Below are 24062 nucleotides of genomic sequence, written 5' to 3' on the forward strand. Positions count from 1 at the left end.
TAATGGTTATAATATTTAGAGATTCAGTATTTAATATCCGCCAAATAGCAATAAATGGTGCTCAGGTTGTTTTTCGTCGTCCAATTTCTTATACGGGTAAGGATGCACATTGCATAGGAAATGCCATGGTAGATGGATGCAAAGACCCCACACTTTGGTTGTTCATGTGGTTTGGATTTTTCTCAAAATCTTTTGGCTTCGATGACCTTGACTACTCTGCTTACTAATGTAGTGGTTTTTTATTGGAGTTGTTACCATCTTAGAATTAGCTTTTTAGCCATGCAATTATAGTGGTATTTGAATTGATTTATTTTCCTATTTAGAATTTTATTTTTTATGTTTTAATTATGCCCTAGTCCACTTTTCAAAATTCTAATATTTCAACGAGTATTTCATTACTCATAAATGTCTAAATTTTGAGTCTTGTTTATTAATCATCTGAAATTGGCCATAACTAATTACATATATATATATATATATATATATATATATATATATATATATATATATATATATATATATATATATTATAATTAAAACATTAAATAAACTAATAAACAAATGAAAACTAAAATTTTAATTTACTTTTTATATTACAAACATAATATAATAAAAATTAAACTTGATAAAGCAACTAAAAAGCATTTTTAGATATTATATTTGTTTAATAGGTTTAATGGATTAAAATTATCCTAATGAGTTTAATCGGTTAGAATCATATTAACGGGTTATTTGATCAACTCATACATAATCCAACTTAGCCCTTTTTCTCAATGTGGTATCATTTATGTAACAAATAAGTTATGTTCACATGTTCATATCTCATATGATTATTGAAAGATTCAATTTATAAAGGAAACAAAATCATAAAAATTTAGTGAAACAGATCAACAAGAATATTTAAGTTTTATTTTTTGATATTTTTTCTTAATACAAAAATGAATTTATTTATTTATTTATTTATTTTTACTTTTTAGAGCTATTTGGTTTCTAATTAAATATGAAACAAATTCAAACATTGATATTTTAGGAAAAAAATCTCTATTTAAACACATGGAGTACCAACTCTCTCACAAATAGTCAAAACATTTAAAATTATTTCCCACACAAAACCAATGAGTAAGGGAGGAAATTTAAAATTTATGAGCTTTTTTTTTTTTTTTTTTTTGAAATTATTCCGAAAATGGAAGGTGGCGCATGAGGTTGAAGGTTTTGGCTTGTATTCAGAAACTGATTATTGATTACAGACCTATAGGATAGGGGGAATCACATCTTCATGACTAAATCTTAGTATATATGATTGCAACAGACTTTTCTCAAATGTTGCGCACCCCACCATAACAATCATACCCCCAATGATCACACCACTTGATCACCGCCAGTATCGAATCACATCTCATCATGAACAGCTTTTCTTTTTTCTTCTAAGATACTTGTGTCCGGGGTGTTGTGGACAAAGGGGAATTTTTCGAAAATATAATTTATTTGTTTTGAAAAAAAAAAGGGAAGGAAAAACCTGGGAAGAAAAAGGTGTGCATCAATGGCAACTGGGACCTCTATCTTCCTGTATAAATACCAAATCAACTCTACTTTTCTCTCTATACAAAACCCACAGGAAGCACTGGCCACTTCATTACTTCTCATGGCTTCTACAGAACCCACCATGCCCAACCGTTCTTCAACATCGCGGGCAAGAAAGACCGCTTCAGCGCAGAAGAAGCAGCCCCAGAGAGGAATGGGTGTGGCCCAGTTGGAGAGGTTGAGGGTAGAAGAGTGGAAGAAGATGACTGGGATCACCCATCTCCAACCAATGAGTCTTCCCGGTCATTTTCGGTATCAGATTCCCTACCAGTTTGCGGAGCCGCCTCCGGCGCCGGCCAGTGGTCCGGTGCAGCCGGGGTTGGGCTCGCCGGGGTGGGTTCCAAGGTTTGGGGGTGGTGGGTTTCATGGGTTTAGTGGCGGTGGTGGGTTCAGGGTGGTGGATCCGTACAGAAATGATGGAGCTGTGGGGGCTTTAACGGAGGCCTCGAGAGAGCTCTCTTCAATGCCAAAGATGGATTGTGTTTTTGATCGCTGTGATGTCTGCTTTAAGGTGATGAGTTCTTTTCTCAGTGCTGGTAGTTAATACCTAAGTTTGGCTGCCGAGAAAACGCGGAAAAGCAAGGAAAATGATCTTTTCAATCTTATATTTTATGATATTGTTTGGGTTTGAGGAGAAAAAGCAAAACGGAGAAAACACAGCTCAGGCAAAAAGTTGGTCTAGGCTTAATTGAGTTTTCGATTTTTCTTGGGTTTTAAGTCTAAATACTCAAAAGTTTAAGATCCCAAGTGTCCTACATTTTCTCAGCAACCAAGCAAGAGAATTGGGGTTTAAGGCATTTCCTCTTCCTTATATTCCCATATTTATTTTTTCTTTAGTTAAGGTTTTGTTATTCTTTTGCAGAAGAAGAGAATGAATGCTGACAATTTAGGGTTTAGTGGAGGAAGAGAGAAGTATGCAGAGACACCACCCATCAACAGCTTTGATTTTCTGGGATTGGACATGGCCAATGACGAGAACCGAGATTTAAGCCGTAGACGATCACCCATGACTGCTACTTACGCTTGTTACAACCACAGCGAGGTGAATCATTGAATGGCTTTCATTGAAGCTTGTTTAGAAAGTTTTCAAGAATTTGATTGCTTATCTTTTATGGGTAATTCCTTCTTGATTGCTTCATCTGTTTATCATGAATTTTGAATAGGGTATGTGTGATTGGTGCTGTAGGATGCGGAGGTTGTTGCAGTTCATAGGAAGGGAAACTCTGTGAATGGAAGAATTTTTATGGAGTATGAGTTTTTTCCGGGGAAAGGAGAAGCTTCAACTTCAGTGGTTGGTGGTGGTGGTGAAGCTTCTCTTGCAATACCAACTGCTGAAGCTGCTACTACCACTAGTAGTAGGAATGCTTCTAATGTTGTTGATTTGTCCCTCAAGCTTTCATATTAGAAGCCAAAAGAAGGATCTGTTTTTGTTGTTTTTGCTTTTGTGTTTTATCATGTTTTCATTTTTGTGTGTAATGCATGTGATCCAGAACCCAACCTCACAGCTTTCTCATTACCCTTTTCTTGTGAAAAGCTAATACCCCTACCCAAATTGACCAATACATATTCTGATTCTTGGCAAAATCTCTCTCTCTCTCTCTCTCTCTCTCTCTCTCTCTCTCTCTCTCTCTCTGATTGTGTCAGTGAGTAGGCCTTTTATGATCTTGCCTTTATTTCTCATTTAATCCATATTGTTCTTTTGAATCTGTTATGGCTCTGGATAGGTATGTACCATAATTCCAACCACTTTTATGTCACATAAAATTAATGTGTTAATGTTGTTTGATCATTTGTTTGTTGATTGCTTATACTTGCTTTTAGTAATAACCTTAATGGCTTGTCTCCATGAAGTAGGCAGTATTTTCATGGCATAACATTCATCATTGTATGATACCAACTGATGTTGAATGAGTTAGCAAACCTCATTATGATTTTCCCCCTTGCTTCAGTTTCCCTTTCTTGGGTGCTTCATTATCTGTCTGCAGTCACTTAGGCGGAACCTCTGTACTTAATTAATATAAAGCAAGGAGCCTGCAGGTTTCTTCAGAGATGGAAACAGTTTTTTAGATTCTTATATGTCCATTAAATTTATGTGTTTATAAACAAAGATGGGTGGGTTAAGTTTGATAAATCCCAATTTGGAAAAGAGGTCAAGCCTAGCTAGAACTGATAAACTGTTATGCAGATTGGACAGAAGACCACCCTGGAGTAAATTCAGCTCTTTGAAGTGATTTCTAATGGAGATTAGTAAGAAGTTTTTCTTTGAGATATGTCAATAAACCCACAGCTGACTTCCATGGTTTAGATAGAAGAAAGAAACTTTTACTACAAAGTTCAAAACCCTAGTAAGAAACACTGTCTTGCTGTTTCTGGGATTGGTAGGGTTTGCTGTTTTAGAGTTTGATTTTAATCTTTCTAAGTTCTGAAACGCAAGGAGCCCATCTCTACATTTCTGTTTATGGGAGTGAATAAATCCTTCTGGAATGCTTTGAAAAAAGTGAAAGCAGATAGAGAGGAAAAACAAGGAGAAAAGTAGAAGAGGAGGAGAGTGGGTTATAAGTTATAACCTTCTTAGGGTGGTGTTTATATGATGAGTCAGTGGATGAGGCTGATTCCGGGCACACCAGCACAAACCCCAACAGCACATTCTGGATCGGGTATGTGAATATGCATGAGACTGCTAGTCTGTAATCTCTCAGTGGAAGTATGGCCGGTGTTTGGAAGCCCCTTTTGTATTCCCTTCTGATTGGAGGTTCAGTCACCAGACTCATGACCAGCACACCAGTGATCAGCTTTTTCATTCCTCCATTTCTTTTACAGACATGGCTATGGCATTTTCATGTGGGTGTTGCTCCTTCAGCCGTTTTGGGTGATGAATGCAGATTCAACCTCATTATTCATAGCGCTAAGAAAAAAGCGAGCTGCAGAATCAGCCATGAAAATGCTGTTTATCATGCAAAAAGTTAATTTATGAAGCTTGTTTGTCAAGAAAAAAGTGAAAACAGAATCAGCCATGAAAAGCCTGTTTATCATGCAAACAAAATTAATATTACCGAGAAAAATGCAGATTCAAACTCATTATTCATAGTGACAAGGAAAATGTGATCAACAGAATCAGCCTTGAAAATGCTGAAGCCTGATTGTCAAGAAAAAAGTGATCAACAGACTGAGCCATGAAAAATCTGTTCATCATGCAAAAAAGCTAATATAGGAAGCCTGTTTTGGAACAGGCTCATAAGTTCGTGGAACTGTGGGAATACAGCGTCAAAAAGACGTGGACGGCAGGATTCGAACCTGCGCGGGCAGAGCCCACATGATTTCTAGTCATGCCCGATAACCACTCCGGCACGTCCACTTTTGTGTTGGGGGGCTTCTCAGAGATTATTAATCTAAAAGTTTTTAAAAAGGAAATGTCCAAACCGAATGCTGTACTCATTCTAATTTGTTTTCAAAAGTCATTGAGCTTCCTCTTTTTAACTGAATGAAAGAGCTACGCTTTGGTTTTTTGAGCATTGATTCAAATGATAAGCATAAAGTGATTAGGGTAAGAATAAGATCACCATGACTAGGATACAAAATTTCGATACATATTTTTGTGGCATAATTTTTTTTATTTTTTGTTTTTATAAGTTTCGAAATTATTTTATTCCAAAGAACCCTACACGTAATGAATAGAAGCTTAAAATTCAACATAAATTCTTCATGAGCTTTTAGCTTAATTATTTCAATTAAGAGAATGATGAAAAAAATAAAAGAGAAAATATATCTCTTTATTATTGTTGGTGCAAGGACTCGTCGACAATGTCCTTTTCTAATTTGATCCAACAATATTGGATGGTGATTGGTTGCTACTCCTATTACCTCTAAGTGCCCATACTAAGGTGTATAGCCTTGCATAGGGACTAATTGATACTTCTATTGCGTCAAAGTAGGGATGACAATGGGGTTTTTTCTGGTATCCGCCCCGCCCTGCCTCTAATGGGACGAGATTCAATTTTAATAAATGAGTTTGGGACGGGTTTGAAATTTTTTTTAAAACCCAGGATGGGTTCAGGTATTGCCCCTATCCCGCTTTGTCCCGTCCCGATTATATATAAAATTAATTTAATATAAATTTCAAAATTAATTTAATTTAATTTTTATTTTACTATTTTTAATATATAGATAATAAAAAAATATTTTTAATAAAATAAGTTATAAAAATATAATAATTTAATTATTTATAAAATATATTTATTTTAATGTAATTTAAAATTTTAAAAGTAATTTTTTTTAAAAAAATTAAAATTCAAAAAAAAGTTAAACGGGATGGGACGGGGCAGGTATGAGAATTTATCATACCCATCCCACCCCGTCCCATTTAATTTTTAAAATAGGTCGTAAATGTGAATTATTTTGAATAAATGGGCGGGATTGGGATGGAGGTGACCCATCCCAAACCCGTCTCGTTGTCATCCCTACGTCTAAGTACCCGTACCAAGGTGGATTGCCTCTAACTACCTATTCCAAGGTGTAACTATACCTCTCCAACGATTGCCTTAGAAGTTGTCTTGGATTCAAGTCCTTATCATAAGGAGTGGAATTTTCCCTTTTCAAGAGTTAGGTGAGTCCCCCATTTTAAGAAGTGGAGATTTTTTTTTCTTTTTTAAATTTCAGGGGGGCACTTGCCCCTCAAGACCCAGGCCACTAACTCTACCCCTACGCTAGATGGTTGGGCTCGATCTATGGTTTATTAGGTTGATACATGAATTCTAGTAGCAGTGTTGGCAATCTCGATTGGTTGGGCAATTTCTTATAAAAGAATATCTAAATGTTTTCCCTAGCATTTGGACATTTCCTCGTTCAAATGCTTGACCCTCCAAATTCATATAATTGAGCCTATGTTATGCGTTTTAAGCTTGTTTTTCATATTTTCAAGTGTATTTTTGTAAAATTTAAATTAGAATTGCTCTGTAAAAACTATAACATAGGTTTTTAGTATAAATATGATTGTTTTCTAGTCAAAATAAAAAGAAAACTAGCATAGCTAGCTATTTCTTGGTCTTTATAGTATTCCCTCTCTTAACATTTCAAAAAAGATTTCGAAAGAACTCTTGAGTGATGAAAATAAGGTGTTCTGTCGACTAGCTTCAACATGGAGTGGAGGTGCTGCATCAAGAATGTGAAAGATTAATGAAAGTTTTGTTTGGTATAAGATCTCAAGGAGTAAGTGCAACAAATCAAATAAAATTGTACATATTTAGTGGATTTACTTGCGATGGTTTAAGTTTGTATGGTTTTTTACATTTACGGAGTTTATGAGAAGTCCAACAGATAATTTTTTCATATTAAATCCAAAGTTCATTTATGTGATTAATTTTATTTTTATATGAGAGTATCAACTTGTAATCACAATCATTATAATTATTAAAATAATTAAAACCCTTATAAAAAAATTAAATATTTGGGGATATTCCGCTTGAACTACTTATTTAACCATTTAAAAATAATCTTATTATTACATGATAATAATAAATGAATACTTGACTACTTATTCAGTCCTTTACAGAAAGTAATAAAAATAAACCAAATAGTATTGGGAAATAAAACGTATTTACCAATAAGTTAACAACAAGTTTAATATCTTCCTACAACTTTTCGAGTTTTACTTTCTTTTATAAAATTTCGTGCTTCAAAATTATAGAATGAGTTCATGTCAAAACAAAAATAGTCCAAGTGTGAATATACAAAATGTAAAACAAATATTCAAGCTCAAATTCAAATTTTAAATTAGTGCAATAAATTTCATCAATCAAAATGAGTCCTAATTAATAACCAAAATATAAACTTAATTAATTAAACCTAAAATATGATAAACTAAAATAAATTCCATTAAGCTTAAACTTAATATTTCATCATTCAAGCCCAATTTAATAAACAAACTCAAATCTATAATAAAAATCAACCCAATTTAACGTATATAACTCAAATGTAACAAAAATATACTACAATGTTATGTCATATTCAAATTAAATAATTCCATCGATCGTATAAATTATCAACTAATCTAGTCCAAATGAATAAATTCTAAATTAATTCACTAACAATAACTGAGCTAAAATTTCATATTAATTTACCAATAATAAATTAATCAAAATTCCATATAAATTAACCAAAATTCCAAAACATAAATTTCATATTAATTTAATAATCTAAATCATAAACACAACAATTATTGTTAAATCTAAATAAAAAATGAAATAAAATAAAAAAATACATAAAATAAATCCACACGTTTTTTGAGACCATGAATGCATCGGTGAGAAAAATTGCCAGTAGAATTGGAAAAAGAAAGATGAATAAAATAATGATAATAATAATAATACTAATGGAAAATGGGTGAAATGGGAAAGTGAGGGGAGGAGAGAATGCGAGAAGAGAGAAAGGGATCGCTCGCCAACAATGACTCGTCGACAATGACTGGTTGATGGTTCTGTATAGTAAGAGTTGATCGCTTTTTGAAAAAACAAAAAACAAAATAAAAAAAATAATGAAAAAATGGGAGGAGGAAAATGGGAGAAGAGGGGTGGAGAAAAAGGAAGGGTGGTGTCCCTGTGAGGTGTCTCTCTGCAAGTGGGTGGATGGAGAATGGGAGAAAATCGGGGAGAGAAGGAAGAGGTCGTGTGGGTGGAGGAAGTATGGGTGAGGAAGGAAAGGGAAGAAAATCTGTGGGCAAAAAAAGAAGAGAAGTAGGTAGCTTCAAGAAGAAAAAATAAAATAAAGTAAAAATAGAAAAGTTGGGGAAAGGAGTTGGGAGGTGGTCTTGGGGATTTTGGGTGAGGTATGGGAGGGGAGAGAATGGGAGTAGGTGGGGGTAAGTGGGAAAGAGAGAGGGGAGAGAAAAGAAAGATAAAAAAGAAAAATAATACTAATAAAAATTAAAAATATCATATATATATATATATATATATATATATATATATATATATATATATTCAAAATTTAAAGATATTTACATATTCCGTAATTTCTTCGAAACTGCAAAGAAGGACTGAGCTACCATTACTATATGAAGTGAAACGTAGACTGCCTCAACAAAAATACAGAAGTCAACCTTTATCTCCTATTCAAATTAAAATTCACTTTACCCATTTTTTCCCTTCTTTCTTCTATTCTTTTAATATCATACCATTCTCTCAAACGACTTGAGGATTTGGGTCGTTGCAGATTGGTCATTTGATGGGTTACGTACAAGCATAAACTTCATATGATTGGCTTATTTGAAGGTGAGTGAAGAGCAAGTTGTTTTTCCTATGTAGTTTTCTGGGTATATTTTCTTGTACAGTTTGGTGATTTCTGCTTCATTTTACTTGATTTTGAGAACTTATCTGATGGTGTTGCCCTTTAATGTCTGTTTTAAGTGCTTGCTGTAATTGAATTCCACAGCATATATGTGTATACATACATCAAATGACAAGTTTTTCCAGGAAAATTTTGTAATGGGGGAAAGTTAAATTGTAGATATGAAAATGTTTATTATTGTTGCTGAAGCTATCTGAGGAGATGTGATAGATTTTCAAGTAGATATTCCCCTTAATTTCATGAAAATGTTTTGAGCCTAGTGATTCAGTGAATCATATATTGGGAAGGTATTTGATCCTTTGGAAAATTTTGGAAATACTCAGAACAGTATGTTTCAACACCATTTTTCTTGCTTCTCTTAGATTGTTGTTTGAAAATAGTGTGGACTTTCAGATTATGAAAATGGATTTTGATTTTCCACTCTTTCATTTCTTCTGGAATGATCTCATGATTTGAGTTGTGCAGAGAATGGTGGATGCTGTTGTTGCAGTAGCTTTGGATCGTTTACTGCAAGTGCTCACAAGCCAAGGCCTTCAGTTCATCAAATTTGATAGGGAGTTTGAGGAAGTGAGGACTGAGCTTCTATACATCAACAGCTTTCTCGAAGATGCTGAGAAGGTCAAGCAGGTGAATCAGATGGAAATGCTGAGAACCATTATGCAAGACTTGAGGGAGATGGTGTATGATGTTGAAGACATAATGGAAGACTTTGAGCTTCACCGCTTAAAATGCCATGGAGGATATAAGCTGCACTGCATGGGCTATTCTTCATTGTCCTCAATGAAGTTCTATTTTTGAAATAGGAAAGAGGTTGCGGATGGTGAGAGAAAGAATGACCAAAGCTAGAGGAAGAATGACCCCATACTTGGGGACGGCTCTAGCCCTCCCAAGTCAATGGCCAGAATGGGGAAGGCAATCGTTAAGAAACCCAATACTAGTTGATGAAGCTGGAACAGTTGGGCTAGCAGAGGACCAATGGAAGATTAGAGAGTGTTTGCTGGAAGCAAGTGGCCATTTGATAGTGATTGGAATTGCTGGAATGGGTGGAATAGGGAAAACCACCCTTGCACAACAAATTTACAATGATAGGAGCTTGAAAGAACAATATGGATACATAATCTTCCTTACTGTCTCCCAAAGTTTTGAACTAAAAGAGCTCATCAGGACTGTGCTAAGAAAATTGAATGAGAGGAGATACTGCTGATCTGTTAAGGACATTGAATAGCAAGCTGGACAAGAAATACTTGATTATATTGGACGATGTTTGGGGAGCCGATGAAGGGTTGTGGTGGGAAAGCTTGAAGTCAGGTTTTCCTCACAGAGCTGGTAGCTGTGTCATTGTCACGACAAGGGATGAGGAAGTAGCTAGATCAATGGGTGCCACCCACAGATGCATACATCATCTCAGACTCCTCTCAGAGGAGAATGGCTGGTCACTGTTCTCTAAAGTGGTCTTTGAAAGAGATGGGGGTCAATGCCCAAATATGGATTTGGAGGTTATTGGAAAGGAGATAGTTTCCCAATGCAGGGGTCTTCCCCTGGCAATTAAGATTGCTGGGGGAATGATGGTGGGTAAAGAAAAAAGTGCCCACAAATGGAGTCAAATATCAAAGCATCTAAAACAAGAGTTGGCTACTCATAATAAAAATAAGGTGATTTTCTCCACACTTAGTTTGAGCTATGAGGAGTTGCCTACACATTTGAAACCTTGCTTTCTGTCCTTTGCCATGTTTCCTGAGGACACTGAAATTTTTGTGCATACAATGATACATTGGTGAGGGCTTCATTAGGGAAAGGGATGGAAAGACAGCATATGAGATTGGAGAAGAATGCATTAATGAACTGTTCTGCAGATGTCTATTACTAGGCTCATCCAAAACTATATTTGAAACTAATTTCTTTAACTGCAGATTGCATGACATGGTAAGAGACATGGTCATAAAAATTGCAAGAGAAGAAAATTTCATGTGCCTGGATGACAAAGGACGACCTTCGTTATGTGTTCAATCACACCGAGGAGGCATATTGAGGAGCATAAATTTGGAGAGCTTTGAGGTCAATTCCAAGTCGCTCAGGACTTCGGTTGGAATGCACATAGAGCCCTCTGTCCTCAAAACTATGGGTCAAAACATGTCCCAACTGAAGAGGTTGAGGGTTTTAGACCTTTTACTCTCAGCAACATCTGATGCTGATCTTATTGATGAGAATGTTTTAAGCAGGATTGGGTTGCTGCAGCATCTGATTTTTTAAAGCCGTGAGGGCCCCCTTGGACCCAAAGCGGACAATATCTACATGGTTGGGTGCGGGTCGTTACAAATGGTATCAGAGCCGATCCCCGACCCCGGTGTGGGGGTTTGTTTGGCCTCGTAAGGGGTGTTCGTTTGTTTGGCCCCGCAATCTCATGGGACACAACGAGGACGTTGTGTCTGCATGGGGGGGTGTTTGTAATGTCCCACATCGGATAGGGGAGGAAGTTCCTGGCGCTATATATGTAGAGACTCCTCTTAACCAAGTAGACGCGTTTTAAAGCCGTGAGGGCCCCCTTGGACCCAAAGCGGACAATATCTACATGGTTGGGTGCGGGTCGTTACAAGTCTCAAAATAGAATGAAAAAGCTCCCAAATTCAATCACAAATCTTCGCAAGCTTCAAATTCTACACCTGTACAATTGGCCTAATTTGAGAAGACTCCCACCGAGCGTTACTACTTTGGAACAACTGAACATAATGCAGATATTTGGTTGTGATTCATTGGAATGCATGCCAAAGGGGTTCAGTAACCTCCATAACCTTCAAACTCTGTGGGGATTTACACCTGCAAGTTGGAGACACAAAGATGGATGCCGGGTTGCAGAGCTGAGGCATCTCAATCAACTCAAAACTCTTTTCATTGAAATAAAGTCAGAGGATCAAATTGTAGAAGGCGAGTTGAACGTATTATCACAACTGCAAGACTTGAAGATTAGAGCCAGTAATGGAAGCAGTGGATTGGCTGGTAAGATTAATGGTTGGTTTTCTTCCCTCCAACAGCTGGAAAAATTGAGGCTTTATGGTTTACAAGGAGTTACCACTCCAACATGGCTCAATCCAACTTCCCTTCCCAACTTGCGACATCTTTCAATTGTTTTCTCGGAGAGACTTGTGCACTTGAACCCCATTTTCTGGGACACCCAGAATGTGAAATGGATGATCTGGATGAACTGGATGAGGAATGGCCTATGATAAAAGGGGCAATGCCCTTTTTGAAACTGATGAAGGTTCAAGTGTGTCCCAAGCTCAAGCTTTTTCCCATTGATGTTACTCGAGAGGGTCAATGGAAGAAAGGATGAAAACTTGAAAGATCATCACTCTAGTCATTTATCTTGTAGAATCATGCTTCTCTTCATCACATTTTTGAACTCATAAATCAAGTTGTTTTATGTTCTTCATATAAATAATGGGACCAAGGTAGAAAAGAACGGAATTAGCTAAAACCGATAAGATCAAACTCGACACACAACAATGAGACTTAAATGCACATGTGACTTCACGTAATTGGTTGTACAATAATGAGACCTAGATGCACGACTTAGTACACAACAATGAGACCTGCCTTCAATGTACATGTGACTTCTCTTAATTGGTCGACAATGAGACCTAGGTAGTGGCTTCACCGCATTGGCTGTGCCCCACCGTCTAAATAGTCCAATGAAAGATGCTAATATCTAAAGATTTGAATTGTCTTTTGGTTTCCTCTGCTTCATGCTACACTGTTCAGTTACTGTTCCTTGGTCTCTTCTGAGAACTGAGGTCGCCCATGTTTTAAGTTCGACCCATTGGAGGGATGGCTTCCATTTTGGTACGAGGAGAACTGTCAGAGAAGAGAACGTGTTTTAGATGCTTAATTCAAAATTGTACAATTATTTGTCCATGCTAATCCAAAAGCTTCATTGTCTTCTTTTCTATGTACGCGTCATGGCCCAATGATGATGTTTAGTGTTTTCCCCCACTTGATTCAAAACGTGTTCGCTTCCAAACGTAAAGAAATGTGACAAATAATGGGGCTGCTTGTTCTGAGAAGGTTCCTGAGATTATACATTGGAATGAAATGGGTCAACAAATATCTTTCCCAATCCACATTCTTGCAGTACTTGGTATAGATTCGAATGAATTTTTTTTTTTTTAAAACAGGACATGGAGTTGCAAAGAGTAGGTTATGGAAGGGACCACCATGTGAGGCATTGCCATAAATTTCAACGCGAATGGGTCTTCTGATTAAAGAGGGCGAAATGTGGAAAACATTTCCCAAATGAATGAGAATCTACCATTTTTTGAACCTGCCCACCGCTCATGAGGCATTTGGGCAAAGTTTGTTCCCCCATGGACTTCTTGTAGACGCCTCCGCCAACTTCTCTTTGGACCCATCGCCACTGTCCTTCCCTATTCAAAGACAATTACCACGCACTCCCTCACATCTACTTCAGATCAATTTCTAATCCCTTTCAAGCTCTGAACTCAGCATTCAGTCGTACAACCAAATTTAAGGAAATTGGAGTACTAATTATACTCATTGCATTAAGCTACTGAGATGTCCTTGGTACTAAATGTAATGGTCGGTTAAGATAGGACGGTGGAGAGTCATAAAAAAAGGGGGGAGGAACATGGACCTTTGTGAATTCCACCTGATGTGATTGCTGACCACACAACCAAACCCCTTTAATATAATATTCTTATTAGAATAAAAGCATAAAACCCATGGTAGACAACACCGAACTGTTGCTCAATCTTATCTAGCCTGCGTATTGGGATGGAGACGATCAACCCAATCCCGAGATATTTACCTTATTAAAAAAACCCATAAAATATCTCGCGACTAAGCCAAAAAAAAGCCTGATCACAAGATTCACAAGGACCCATGATTAAACTTAATTAAATTGATTTCTACTCATTGTTTATTCATATTCAAGTGGAGGAGTGTGAGCCACACAATTTTGGGTTTTTATTTTCCCCTTTTCCTGAACCTCACATTACCAGTAGCGTAGGGTGGACACCAGACACCATCCTGCAGTTCCCAGCCATGAACCAACCAGGAAGCTTGGGTGCAAGTGCAATAATGATGACGCTTAAAATTCAAAACGACATTGCAATTTGCTGCTTGGGTTGTGGGGATTGTGGGCCTCTCTTGCTGCGTGGGAGATTAGGAGAGAGATCCCGGGTTCCAGCCCTTGTGCGACGTTTGGCACACCCACCACTGCACCCACCCCACCACTCCTGCGCCTGACCCCATTTTTGTTCTGCATAGACGGCCCAGGTTTTGCCACCTTGCGTTGTGGCCCATGTCAGATGCCTACCCTCCTTTTTCCTATTTTGCAATCAATTTTCTTGGAATTACTCATTACACATCATAACACGGAAGTTAATAAGTCTGTCAGAGGGTTGTTGTAGGCGAAAGCTGGGTGGAATTTTTTAATTTAAATAAAAATTTATTAGGGGTTTAGAAGGGAGAAATTTTGGATACAAGGCAAACGATTACAGACATTAACCATTTCAGAACAAACAAATGATTTAGAAAGTGTTACAGAGGTATATCAACTTTAATTAGGGATAAAAATTAACAGATAAATTAGCCTATTTTTTTTATAAAAAAAAAGAAAAGAAAAAGAAAAAGAAAAAAAGCAACCTCAAACTGTACGGGAAGGAATTGTCGGGTTAGCGGTAGGACGAAGATCAACGGCCCTGGGATCTTTGCTCAACTTGCAGATTCCGAGAATCATGGCCGGCGCTTCGTCGCCGGAGATAATGCTCTTCTGGAACCTCTTGATCGAGCCTACGATCGCCGTCGATGTTGACTCTGTTTCGCCTTGGTCTTCGAGCTTTAGCGATCGGTTCAGCTCTGTAGGTTGCCGTTCGTAACATGGCCTCCGGGAGCTCAAAGAAGTATCTTCTTCGTCGTACGCTGTTCTCGAAGCTTTGTGGTTGTGTTGCCAGGAGCAGCAGCCAATGTCATCCTGCTTTAGTCAAAGAACAAACTGACTGTTAGGTGTTGAAGAGTACTCAGTTTGGTTCCCGAGAAAGCTTGAGAAAAGAGAAGAAAATTTTGTCTCCGTCTCTACAAAATTAAAGAAATAGCCAACTCAGCTGAGCCTAACAGCTTTCGTTTTCTCTAGTCATATTCTAGAAAATGAAGTCTTAAGATACAGAAATTCATTTTCTTTCAGGTGCCAGTATTTTCTCGCACACCAAACAGAGTCAAACAAGAGACACCAAGGGTCGGGGTGACAGGAAAAGGTCTTCAACACCACAAATGCATTTTGGAATCGGAAAATTAAAACAGATCTAAGAAGCAGTAACGTTGGTTAGAGGATGAAAACGAGAAGCATACATCGGAATCGAGATCAAGATCTGCATTCTGACGCGTCCTCTTCAGCGCCGAAACACCTCCGCGGCCTCTGGCAGAGAACCTGCTCGAGGCCTCCCCATCTTCGCTGCTCGAAGAACTGGCATCGGGAGGGAGAAGCAGAGACGCCGCAGATGATGACAAAGGAACCACTTGATTTTCTCCATCTTCCTCTTCTTCAACATCATCATCTTCATCACCTTCATCGCCATCGTTCTCATCATCGTCATCGTGGTCATCATCATCATCCTCCTCGTCATCGGTATTACCTCCTTCACTCTCCCGGTCTTCACCGGAGCTCCGATGTCGGTCTTTGTCGCAACGGAGAACGCAGGCTTCGCAGACAGAGACGGTGGGGGCGAGGCGGGTGCCGGAGGCTTTCCAGGGAGTGGGAGCTTGACAAGCGTGGCAGAGGAGGCTCCTGGAGTGTCTGGCCACTAGGAAGTTGGCCCCATGAACCTTCTCGTCGCAGTCCCAGCACAGCCTCGCCTGATCCGACTCGCAGAACATCCTCGCCGGAAAGCTACACAGCTCGCACTCCTTCATCTCCTTCATCTCTCTCAATCCGCTTTCGTCTGTAACTCCAAGATGAAAGAAGAGGCTTTCCTCAATTCACAGAAATATCCTAGATTCTCCCAAATTTTACATGGGTTAATTACGCGGTATGCAAGGGATTAAATGGCCTGGCCATTTGGGAATAAAAATCTCAGCGGCTGTTTCAGAGTCAGTTACTTGTTCAAAGGGGTCAATAGCCTGATTTTGGGCACGCCATGTGCCAGGCACATGACCATTTTCCCACAACCTTATTATTACTATTCCATCATGTTTTTACTCATAATCCTCCTCTCTTGATATTTTATCAATCCAATATCTGCTTTGCCTGCCCATAAAAACTTTATTATAAATTCCAATTACTAATTAAGCAGGTGGACCGTGGGGGATACCCACGTGAAACCCACCTGAGCCTCCACTCAGCATCCGACGTGTACCCGTGGCCCCCACCCTTACTGTTATCCACACCACACCTCGTCTTTCGGCCGTCAATAATTCCTTTATTCAAATCTTCATTTCCTTTTTCCAAATTTTATACTCTATCCCCTTCCATAAAAAATAAAAAACTCCACAGGCATGGGCTGGCGGGCTGGGCAGACAGTCGTGGCAGCAGCACCGCCACGTTCAGGGCATCTTCCAGGGATTGCGAAATTTAGCCACGTGGCGAAAGCACGTGAAGGAGTCCTACGTGGGAGGAGGTGATTGAGAGTAGGCATGAGGAGTGGTGAGGTGGAACTGGAAGGTTACGTGAGAGAGAGAGGGAGAGAAATAAATGAAGAATGTGTGGGTGTGGGAGATGGAGAGGCAGAGGGGATTGTGTGGAGGGGGAGAGATGTTAGGTTCCATGCACCCAGACAGGTGCATGGCATGGCAGGTTTCAAATTCCAAAGATGGGACTACTCAAAGTTGATGTCCACACTGGTGTGGTGTGTGCCCCACACCTAATCTCCACTCTCCATTTTCCATTCTCCACATTCTAATTTCTTATTATTATTTTATTTATTATATATATATATATATATATCCATCATTATCCAATTTCTTATTATTATTATTATTTTCATGAAATTTCTATTCTATGATACCTACTCATATAATTATATTACATTTTAATCGTTATCCACCTCTAAATATGGGTGGTAATTGAAATATTTCACTTGCAACAATAATTTTATAAGATATTTAAAAATGATTTTGATAATATTGGAAATATTTTTATTTAAAAATAATTAGTATCCGTTTAATAACTATTTTTTAAAACCATTTTTAGTTATCTAGAAAAAAAACAAAAAAAATTATGTTTGAAAAATAAAAAATAAAAAATAAAAAATATTTTTTTACAATATCTTGTAATTGTTTTTACTTGTTCTTTTATCACTATTTTAAAAAATAATTATATAAATATGAAAAATGATTAAAAATAAAACACTAAAATATATTTAAAAATATAGAAAATAGGTTAAAAGACATTTCAAGTTCGATATTTATTCAACGAAACATCAAATAATAGTTTTCAAAAATTGGTTTTGAAAACTGTTACTAAATAAGGCCTAGATATTTAAAAATATAGAGAATTTCATTAATTAACATTTGATAAATAATTTTTATGGGACATATTACCAAAAGTATTATAAAAATATTTTATAATTAAAAAAACATTCTAAAAGTATTTTGGGTGGAAGGTTTATCAATAAAAGTGGTAGAAGCTCAAAGTTCTTTTATCAGAATATAATCCAAACAAATGTTAATTAAAATGTTTCACGGTGAGTTGTTGCTTCAAATATCACATATTTAAATTGGTTTTAAGTAAAAGTAGGCCAAGAAGCCCGAACATGAAGCTATGTTTGGAGACCTTTTCCATTTTGCTGTCTTAAATAATAATAATAATTTTTATATAAAAACATGAACTTATCTTATGCAATTAAAAAAAAATATTTTAAAATTTGAAATAGTAAATTTTTTAAAAACAATTTTTAAATTTGAAATATTTTTAAAGTAAGTCTCCAAAAACTTATACTTTTCTATTTTTAAAAATAGAGAAAAAAATCAAATGATATCATAATATCAAAATTATGTCAAGTGGGTTATTAATTAATTACTACTTTTTTTTTTCCTTTCCTTTTTGGGGCCTAGGGAGCATGAGTTTGAACTTTGAAGAGAAAAGGCAAATTAAATAAATAAATAAATAAATAAATAAAAAGGAAGCTGCAGTGGGTCAAAGAGGACTGCAGGGTGAGTGCATTGCCTGCTTACTTTCATATTTGGATAGACAAGTTTTGGCATTTTTCTCTCACATGTTTGACAAAAAATGGTCAAAATTCTGAAAAAATAAAAGTAAAAATTGGATAAGAGTCGTAAGACTAGAGGAACTTTTCCAAAGTGGGCTTGCAGTACTGCAAGCAGCCCAGTCCAGTCCAGTCCAGTCCAGTCCAGTACATTGGCTCCATTATGGTTTCTTGACAATGGGCCCACAGAGCCCCAGCCTGGGTTGGGCTCATTTGTGACCCCATTGCAAAGTTTCTGAATTGTAACACTTTAACTCACAGCTTCCTTGACTGCTTAGAACTTTCTAATTTTAAGAAACTGTTTTCTATGTAGCATTTACATTCTATCACAAGCCTAAAACCCATCTTTACTAAAGTCAGAAGTGAAGTGCTTTCATAAAAGAACTTTTTGGAAGTACTTTTTAGTCTTCACACCAGAAGATCCTTCTGTCAAAAGAATCTTCATCGTTTATGTTACTCCAAGAACCCTAACTGTATTAACCAGTGGATGGAACTTGAAGAATGAATGCACATGGGTTGTTTTTTCCTCAGCTTTAAAGGAGATTGGTGTCAGCTTTATACCCATACCCCAATTAACAACTACTGAATGTCATGACCCAGTACTCATCAGTCATCACTAGGGTTTGTTCTTTCTTTCTGTTTCTAATTCTTTTTCTATTTTGGACCACAGAAAAATTCCATGGCTGGCTGATGGTCCATGTCATCTCAAATAATTAGTTGAATTAAAGTTTGAGCCATGTGTAAGATTATTGTTCATGATTTAATATTGAGAAATCTCATCTGTCTTTCTTCTGAAAAACTAAAAAGACTTTTCCTCACCCACTCCACTTTTCTACCACAGTTTCTTCCATGAAGGAATTGATTGGATAATTGAGTTGGGTGATCGAGTTAACTCAGTACTTCATCATGAATATGCATGAATGGGTTCTTTCATGAGGGAATGATTTGATTCAATGATACTTTTCTACCATTTTCTAGTTGCCAAATCATTCCAAAATGAATATTCAAAGAAATTCCATGGCAAATTGAGACACTGCTGGGACTAAAATGGGGAAGTCTTGTTTCCCCAGTGCTGAAACTAGTGGTTTCCCCCCAATTCTAGACAACCAAACACATTCTTAGAGAGGGAATTAGTAGATTACCCAGAAGGGAAAATTCGTGCACTACCACTGAAATGCATTGTAATTCTGAATGAATCGACACAATTTGCATCAAATTTGATTTAAGTTGCATTCAACAGATATGTTTGATATCATAGAATAATTTTTCAATCCAACTGAAAATAAATAATTGCTAGAGAAGAAAAGAAAAGAAAAGAAAAGAAAAGAAAGGAAAAGCCAAGGAACTCTACTATGATTATTCTGATATCCAGTAACAGCACCATATCGATCGACTCACATTTATTCTCCCAGCATCTTGACGAAGAGGATGAAAATGTAAAGATATATGAAAGAAGCCATGAGCATCATAGCCAAGCTAAAACCCTAGAGCTTCCATCTTCTGCTTCATATGTACATCTCCTCCACCCACTGCTTGGGTCCGTCCATCAAACCAGGACTCAATCTGAACATGAGAATGCAAAACTCCATCTGATTGAGAGCCCCATCTCCATCCAAGTCTCCCTCGCTCAACATGCACACAAGCTCATCATCTCCCATGTCCTGCAACCCTAGCAGAATGGTGTTCCTCCTCAAGCTCTCAAATGTGATGAGCCCTTTTTCCACGTCCATCAGCAAGTGAAACCCATTGCAGAGCTCTACTATGAAACCCTCGGCCCCCAACCGCTCGATCATGGATGGGAAGTAGTCCTCAAACTGCACTCCGCCCTCAACTTCCATTTCTGCAACAATTTGAGCTCGAGGAACAAGATTTTGATAGCTTGGGAGTGCTGGTTTGAGAGGGGATCGAGATGCTGAGAAGCGAGAGAAGTGGGGATTAAATAAGAGGATGAGGGGAAAGAGGGAACATCAAAGGGTACAAATTTGTAGACATAAACAAGATTATTTATGATGGTTGTGAGCTTCTTGCACCTTTCATTGTGAGCTTCCTTCTAGGAAGCTGCATGGAATCAATGGGATCTTTTCTGGAGATGATGGCATGTGGCAAAATGAACTTAGGGTAAGAAATAATTGCAGATATGCCATACATGGTGGATGTCAATGTCAATTTTCTTTTCTTTTCTTTTCTTTTTTAATCAGGTGATCACTAGGGTTTAAAACCCACTGCTAGCAACCAAAAGAATAGAAAAAGAAAGAAAAAGCTAGTACCCACAAAAATGAAAATGACAGTGTTCGTGCATATATTCATCTACAAATGATACTATTCGAAATATTAGTGTGAATTTTATCAAATTTTTATGGGAAATTTGAAGGAAAAATGATATTGCCTAACCAAAAAAGGATATGGGTATGGGTAATAGCAAGTGGGGTTCTTCAAAAAAAAAAAAAAAAACAAATATACAGAAGACAAAAAAGGCTTGTTTGGTTCTATTTTTTTAATATGGGTTTCTAACATAATTTTTCTTTTGTAAAATAAGAATCTCTCTTGGATTTCAAAAGAAAGCTTTGTGTTAATCAATCCAAGATATGCAGCCAAACACATCTTGTAAAAGATGAGAATTTGATTTTCTTTTCTTTAATAATGCATCAGTAACATGCTCTACACAAATAATATGGAAACGGTCAGGGAATTAGTTGTTGTCATATATTTTGTTTGGACGGAGGGAATTCACTTTTTGGTCTGTGTTCTTTATGTGAAATCATGTGGCATGCATGCATGCCCAATCCCATTCTAGATTTCAAGAGAGGGAAACAACTTTTAGGGCTAAGCTCCAAATCCAACCTCCCTAATGGGTTAACTAATCCAACCCACAATTAGATTTTCCCAACTGGAAAATCCCCATTTTTTTCCCAAGAAAATTAATGAGTGGGTGTAAGATTCCAAGGACCCATATGAGGATATCAGATAATACAAAGGTCACTTGGTGATATGTGCAGTGTTGGCTTATCAAAAGGCAGCCCCCCTTTGGAATAATAAATAGAGAGAGGACAAAAAAAGTGACACACAAAATGACAAGAGAAATGAATTAAAAATTTGGGATTGGAAGGTTCTTGGATCTTACTCTTCTTTCATTGGAACGTAAAAGAATGTGACAAGGCAGAAATATGAAGCCATTTGCATGGGTTTTGTTGCATCTCTCACTGTCAAAAGGAAATTTCAGTGCAATTTCCTTCCCCACAAAAAGTACACTGGCCTGGCCTTTTATGATACCCCATGTACGTTCATCTCTCCCCCCCTCTGCACTACACCATTTCACCCTTCACCTTGTTCTCACTCTCTTCTTCTTCCCTTGCCTTGCCTAATTCCAGTGCTCCAACAAAACACCATCATTCCCTTAATTCTAAATTCAAATTCTTGCCTATCGCAGTTTCTGAATTTATCAGAAATTAATTTATTTTCAATCTTCCATCATTTTTTTTATTTACTTTCTTCAACCTTTTCATCCTTGTTAGGTAGAAAAAGGGAAGTTCTTTGTAATCCACACACCATACGTACCATCCACCATGCTTGTGATTGATGTAACATAAAGTTTTTCAAAAGTCTTCAAATAATTTTGAGTCTTTACTTTGAATATGTATCTGCTTCTGTTCATGGCTGATGTGATTATGTCTTTTTTTTTTTTTAGGGTAAAAAAATTTAAATTTTCTTTCAATTATTTAATTTATTTTAATTTTCATGACTTGTAGGATAAAAATAAAGTGTATCAAATAATTAATGAATAAAGTTGATGTTTATGATAGACATGATCATAATTGGAGGGTACGATGATTGAAGGATGTTATAATTGATCATCATTATTATAAATAAAAGTAGTAAAGGAAGTAATTTTAGCCTCTACATATTTTATGTTTCCAAATAGAAAAATAATGATAAATTTGATATTTTAAAATTTAAAATTAATTATTTCGAAGGTAGATAAATTAAAAAAAAATGTTAGATTTACGTATTAAAGCTTTTTAAAATATTATTAAGGCTATTTGATAACTATTGTTTAAAAAAGTTCTAAAAAATAGTTTTTAATAATAATTTTTTTTAAAACTGTTCTATAGTATTTTATATAATAAAAATCTATTTGAGAATTTAAAATATTTTTAATTTATTTTTAAAAATGCTTTAAAAATAATTTTTATATTTATAATTTTATTTTTAATTATTATATATGTTTATATAATTATATTTTAAAATAGTTCTAAAAACAATTTAAAACAATTATATATATTTTAGAATAGAAAACATAAAATAGTTTTTGGTTATAAAACATAAATTTTAATTTTTTATTTTAAAAATTAAAAAATTATTCTTAAAAATAGTTATCGAATACTAAATATTTGATTTTGAAATATTTTTCAAATTTATTTTTGAAAACATATTTCAAAAGTTTATCTAAAACAACAGACACTTAATTCAAAATTTGGGGGGAATTCATGCAATTATTAGAACAATGTCTCATCAACCATGTCCTTTGCAAAACCAACTTTATTCTCCTTTCACGTGCCATTCCCTTTTTTCTTATTTTCAACATATTTTCAAGCTCTTTGTGAAAAGTTGAAAACTACCTCATTTTTTGCTTTTTCCCCTTTAGTCAAAACCAAGTTGGTAAAATTGCTGAATTGGACTTATGTTACATGAGATTCACGTGTTGGTTTCAAGATTAAAAAAAGTAGGTTAGTTTCTATAAGGCTATGTTGGCCAGCCAATGACAATTTTATTTATTTTTCTTTTTTCTAAAACAAGCTATTTTAGCAAATAAATAAATATACAAATATACAACTCGACAAAAAATTATACTTTTCTTCTGATTACATTTTTTTAGTAGGCTAATCAACACCTAATCTTTACATCTAGGTGTTATTTGATAATTTTTTTTCAAAGAAAGGGTGGAATTTAAAAAATTTATAAGATGACATTTATATAAATGTTAAAAAAATATAATAATATTAAGAATTATTTAATTAATCATATCAAAGTAATTATTCTATAGGCAAACTCGTTTATAACCTGATTATATTATATATTTAAAATTATAAAAAAAACAAAAATATTTTTAATAAGGGTGAAATACATTTTATCATTTCAATCTTTTACGTTTTTATACTTTATTCCCTACATTCAAAATCTCTTAATAAAAAGGGTAAAAATGTAATTGGATCCAAAACCCCAAAACCTCTTCATTCTTCATTCATGACAAATTTATCAAATTAAGCAAATGTAAGATATAAGTGTGATATATTGGATAAATGGTTTTTAAGAAATTAATATAAGTATGATATAAAAATATTGGACAATAAAAAAAACTAACATTGATATCGATATTACAAAATGAACTCTCTATAAGTATTTTGATTTCTTCTTATGACTTATAATGAATAGGAATTTCTTTTTTTAAAGTTTTTCATTGTACTATATTCAAAATTCTATATAATTTCGATAAAGAAAAATAGTTAAATATCGATAAATATTAGTACTTGCTCTTTCAATATTGATGTCCCTAAATTACAAATGTTTTGATGAAAACATTGAAAATATCATAGATGTTTTCATCCTTCGCTAAAACCAAATATGCATAAACATAATCACTAAATGTTAAACATATTTAACTTTTTTTTTAATTTAAAAAAAGATAGTTTTTAATGGATCATTTAGAAAGTGCAATTAATGATTTAATCAATATTAAGGATGTTTAGTTATTACCTATGTTTGTTAAAAACATAGTGTCTAATTTGATATACTTCCTTCTTTTTGTGTTATTTTTTAAAAATAAGAAGTAATATCCGATAATTAATAAATCATTTGATATTAAAATTTATTTTTAAAATAAGTAAAAAGGAGTCATTTTGCTTCATTCAAGTATCATTTAATCATTTGGAT

The 24062-nt window shown here is 35.5% G+C and overlaps 3 protein-coding genes, 1 long non-coding RNA gene and 1 other non-coding gene across 6 annotated transcripts; 2 read left to right on the plus strand and 3 right to left on the minus strand.

Moving 5' to 3' along the window:
- The first annotated feature begins 1372 nt into the window (after positions 1-1372).
- Positions 1373-3370, plus strand: LOC100262412 (protein SPOROCYTELESS). The gene is made up of 3 exons (XM_002281374.4): positions 1373-2092; positions 2444-2623; positions 2768-3370. Exons 1-3 carry the CDS (start codon positions 1541-1543, stop codon positions 2984-2986), a joined length of 951 nt encoding a protein of 316 aa, XP_002281410.1. The 5' UTR covers positions 1373-1540; the 3' UTR covers positions 2987-3370.
- Positions 3371-4854: 1484 nt separating this feature from the next.
- TRNAS-AGA (transfer RNA serine (anticodon AGA)) lies at positions 4855-4936 on the minus strand. Its single transcript has one exon. It is a non-coding gene; the product is annotated as a tRNA-Ser (tRNA).
- A 3710-nt stretch (positions 4937-8646) lies between these two features.
- On the plus strand, positions 8647-12265 carry LOC104877530 (uncharacterized). Its single transcript, XR_009465262.1, has 2 exons — positions 8647-8846; positions 9388-12265. It is a non-coding gene; the product is annotated as an uncharacterized LOC104877530 (long non-coding RNA).
- Positions 12266-14362: 2097 nt separating this feature from the next.
- On the minus strand, positions 14363-16178 carry LOC100246896 (zinc finger protein CONSTANS-LIKE 4). Of its 2 annotated transcripts, none has more exons than XM_002284238.5 (2): positions 15283-16178; positions 14363-14908 (listed from the first exon to the last, which is right to left on the minus strand). In XM_002284238.5, the coding sequence occupies exons 1-2, from the start codon at positions 15850-15852 to the stop codon at positions 14582-14584; spliced, it is 897 nt and encodes a 298-aa protein (XP_002284274.1). In that variant the 5' UTR covers positions 15853-16178; the 3' UTR covers positions 14363-14581. The 2 variants fall into 2 exon arrangements, with proteins under 2 accessions (XP_002284274.1, XP_010644270.1); XM_010645968.3 differs by having other exon boundaries at positions 14363-14911; positions 15283-16158.
- Positions 16179-19339: 3161 nt separating this feature from the next.
- LOC100252031 (calcium-binding protein PBP1) lies at positions 19340-20187 on the minus strand. The gene has a single exon (XM_002284232.4). It carries the CDS (start codon positions 19970-19972, stop codon positions 19640-19642), a length of 333 nt encoding a protein of 110 aa, XP_002284268.1. The 5' UTR covers positions 19973-20187; the 3' UTR covers positions 19340-19639.
- Positions 20188-24062: the final 3875 nt, after the last annotated feature.

Source organism: Vitis vinifera, chromosome 19 (assembly GCF_030704535.1).
Source record: "Vitis vinifera cultivar Pinot Noir 40024 chromosome 19, ASM3070453v1".
NCBI lineage: Eukaryota > Viridiplantae > Streptophyta > Magnoliopsida > Vitales > Vitaceae > Vitis > Vitis vinifera.

What these genes read in the sequence shown, in the direction of transcription:
- LOC100246896 (XM_010645968.3), bottom strand. Translation starts at nt 15,852, where the DNA reads ATGAAGGAGATGAAGGAGTGCGAGCTGTGTAGCTTTCCGGCGAGGATG. An exon ending in ATCTTGATCTCGATTCCGAT is followed by an intron (nt 14,912 to 15,282) that starts GTATGCTTCTCG and finishes CTTTGACTAAAG; the next exon opens with CAGGATGACATTGGCTGCTG.
- LOC100252031 (XM_002284232.4), bottom strand. Translation starts at nt 19,972, where the DNA reads ATGGAAGTTGAGGGCGGAGTGCAGTTTGAGGACTACTTCCCATCCATG.
- LOC100262412 (XM_002281374.4), top strand. Translation starts at nt 1,541, where the DNA reads ATGGCAACTGGGACCTCTATCTTCCTGTATAAATACCAAATCAACTCT. An exon ending in GCTGTGATGTCTGCTTTAAG is followed by an intron (nt 2,093 to 2,443) that starts GTGATGAGTTCT and finishes ATTCTTTTGCAG; the next exon opens with AAGAAGAGAATGAATGCTGA. An exon ending in CTTGTTACAACCACAGCGAG is followed by an intron (nt 2,624 to 2,767) that starts GTGAATCATTGA and finishes TTGGTGCTGTAG; the next exon opens with GATGCGGAGGTTGTTGCAGT.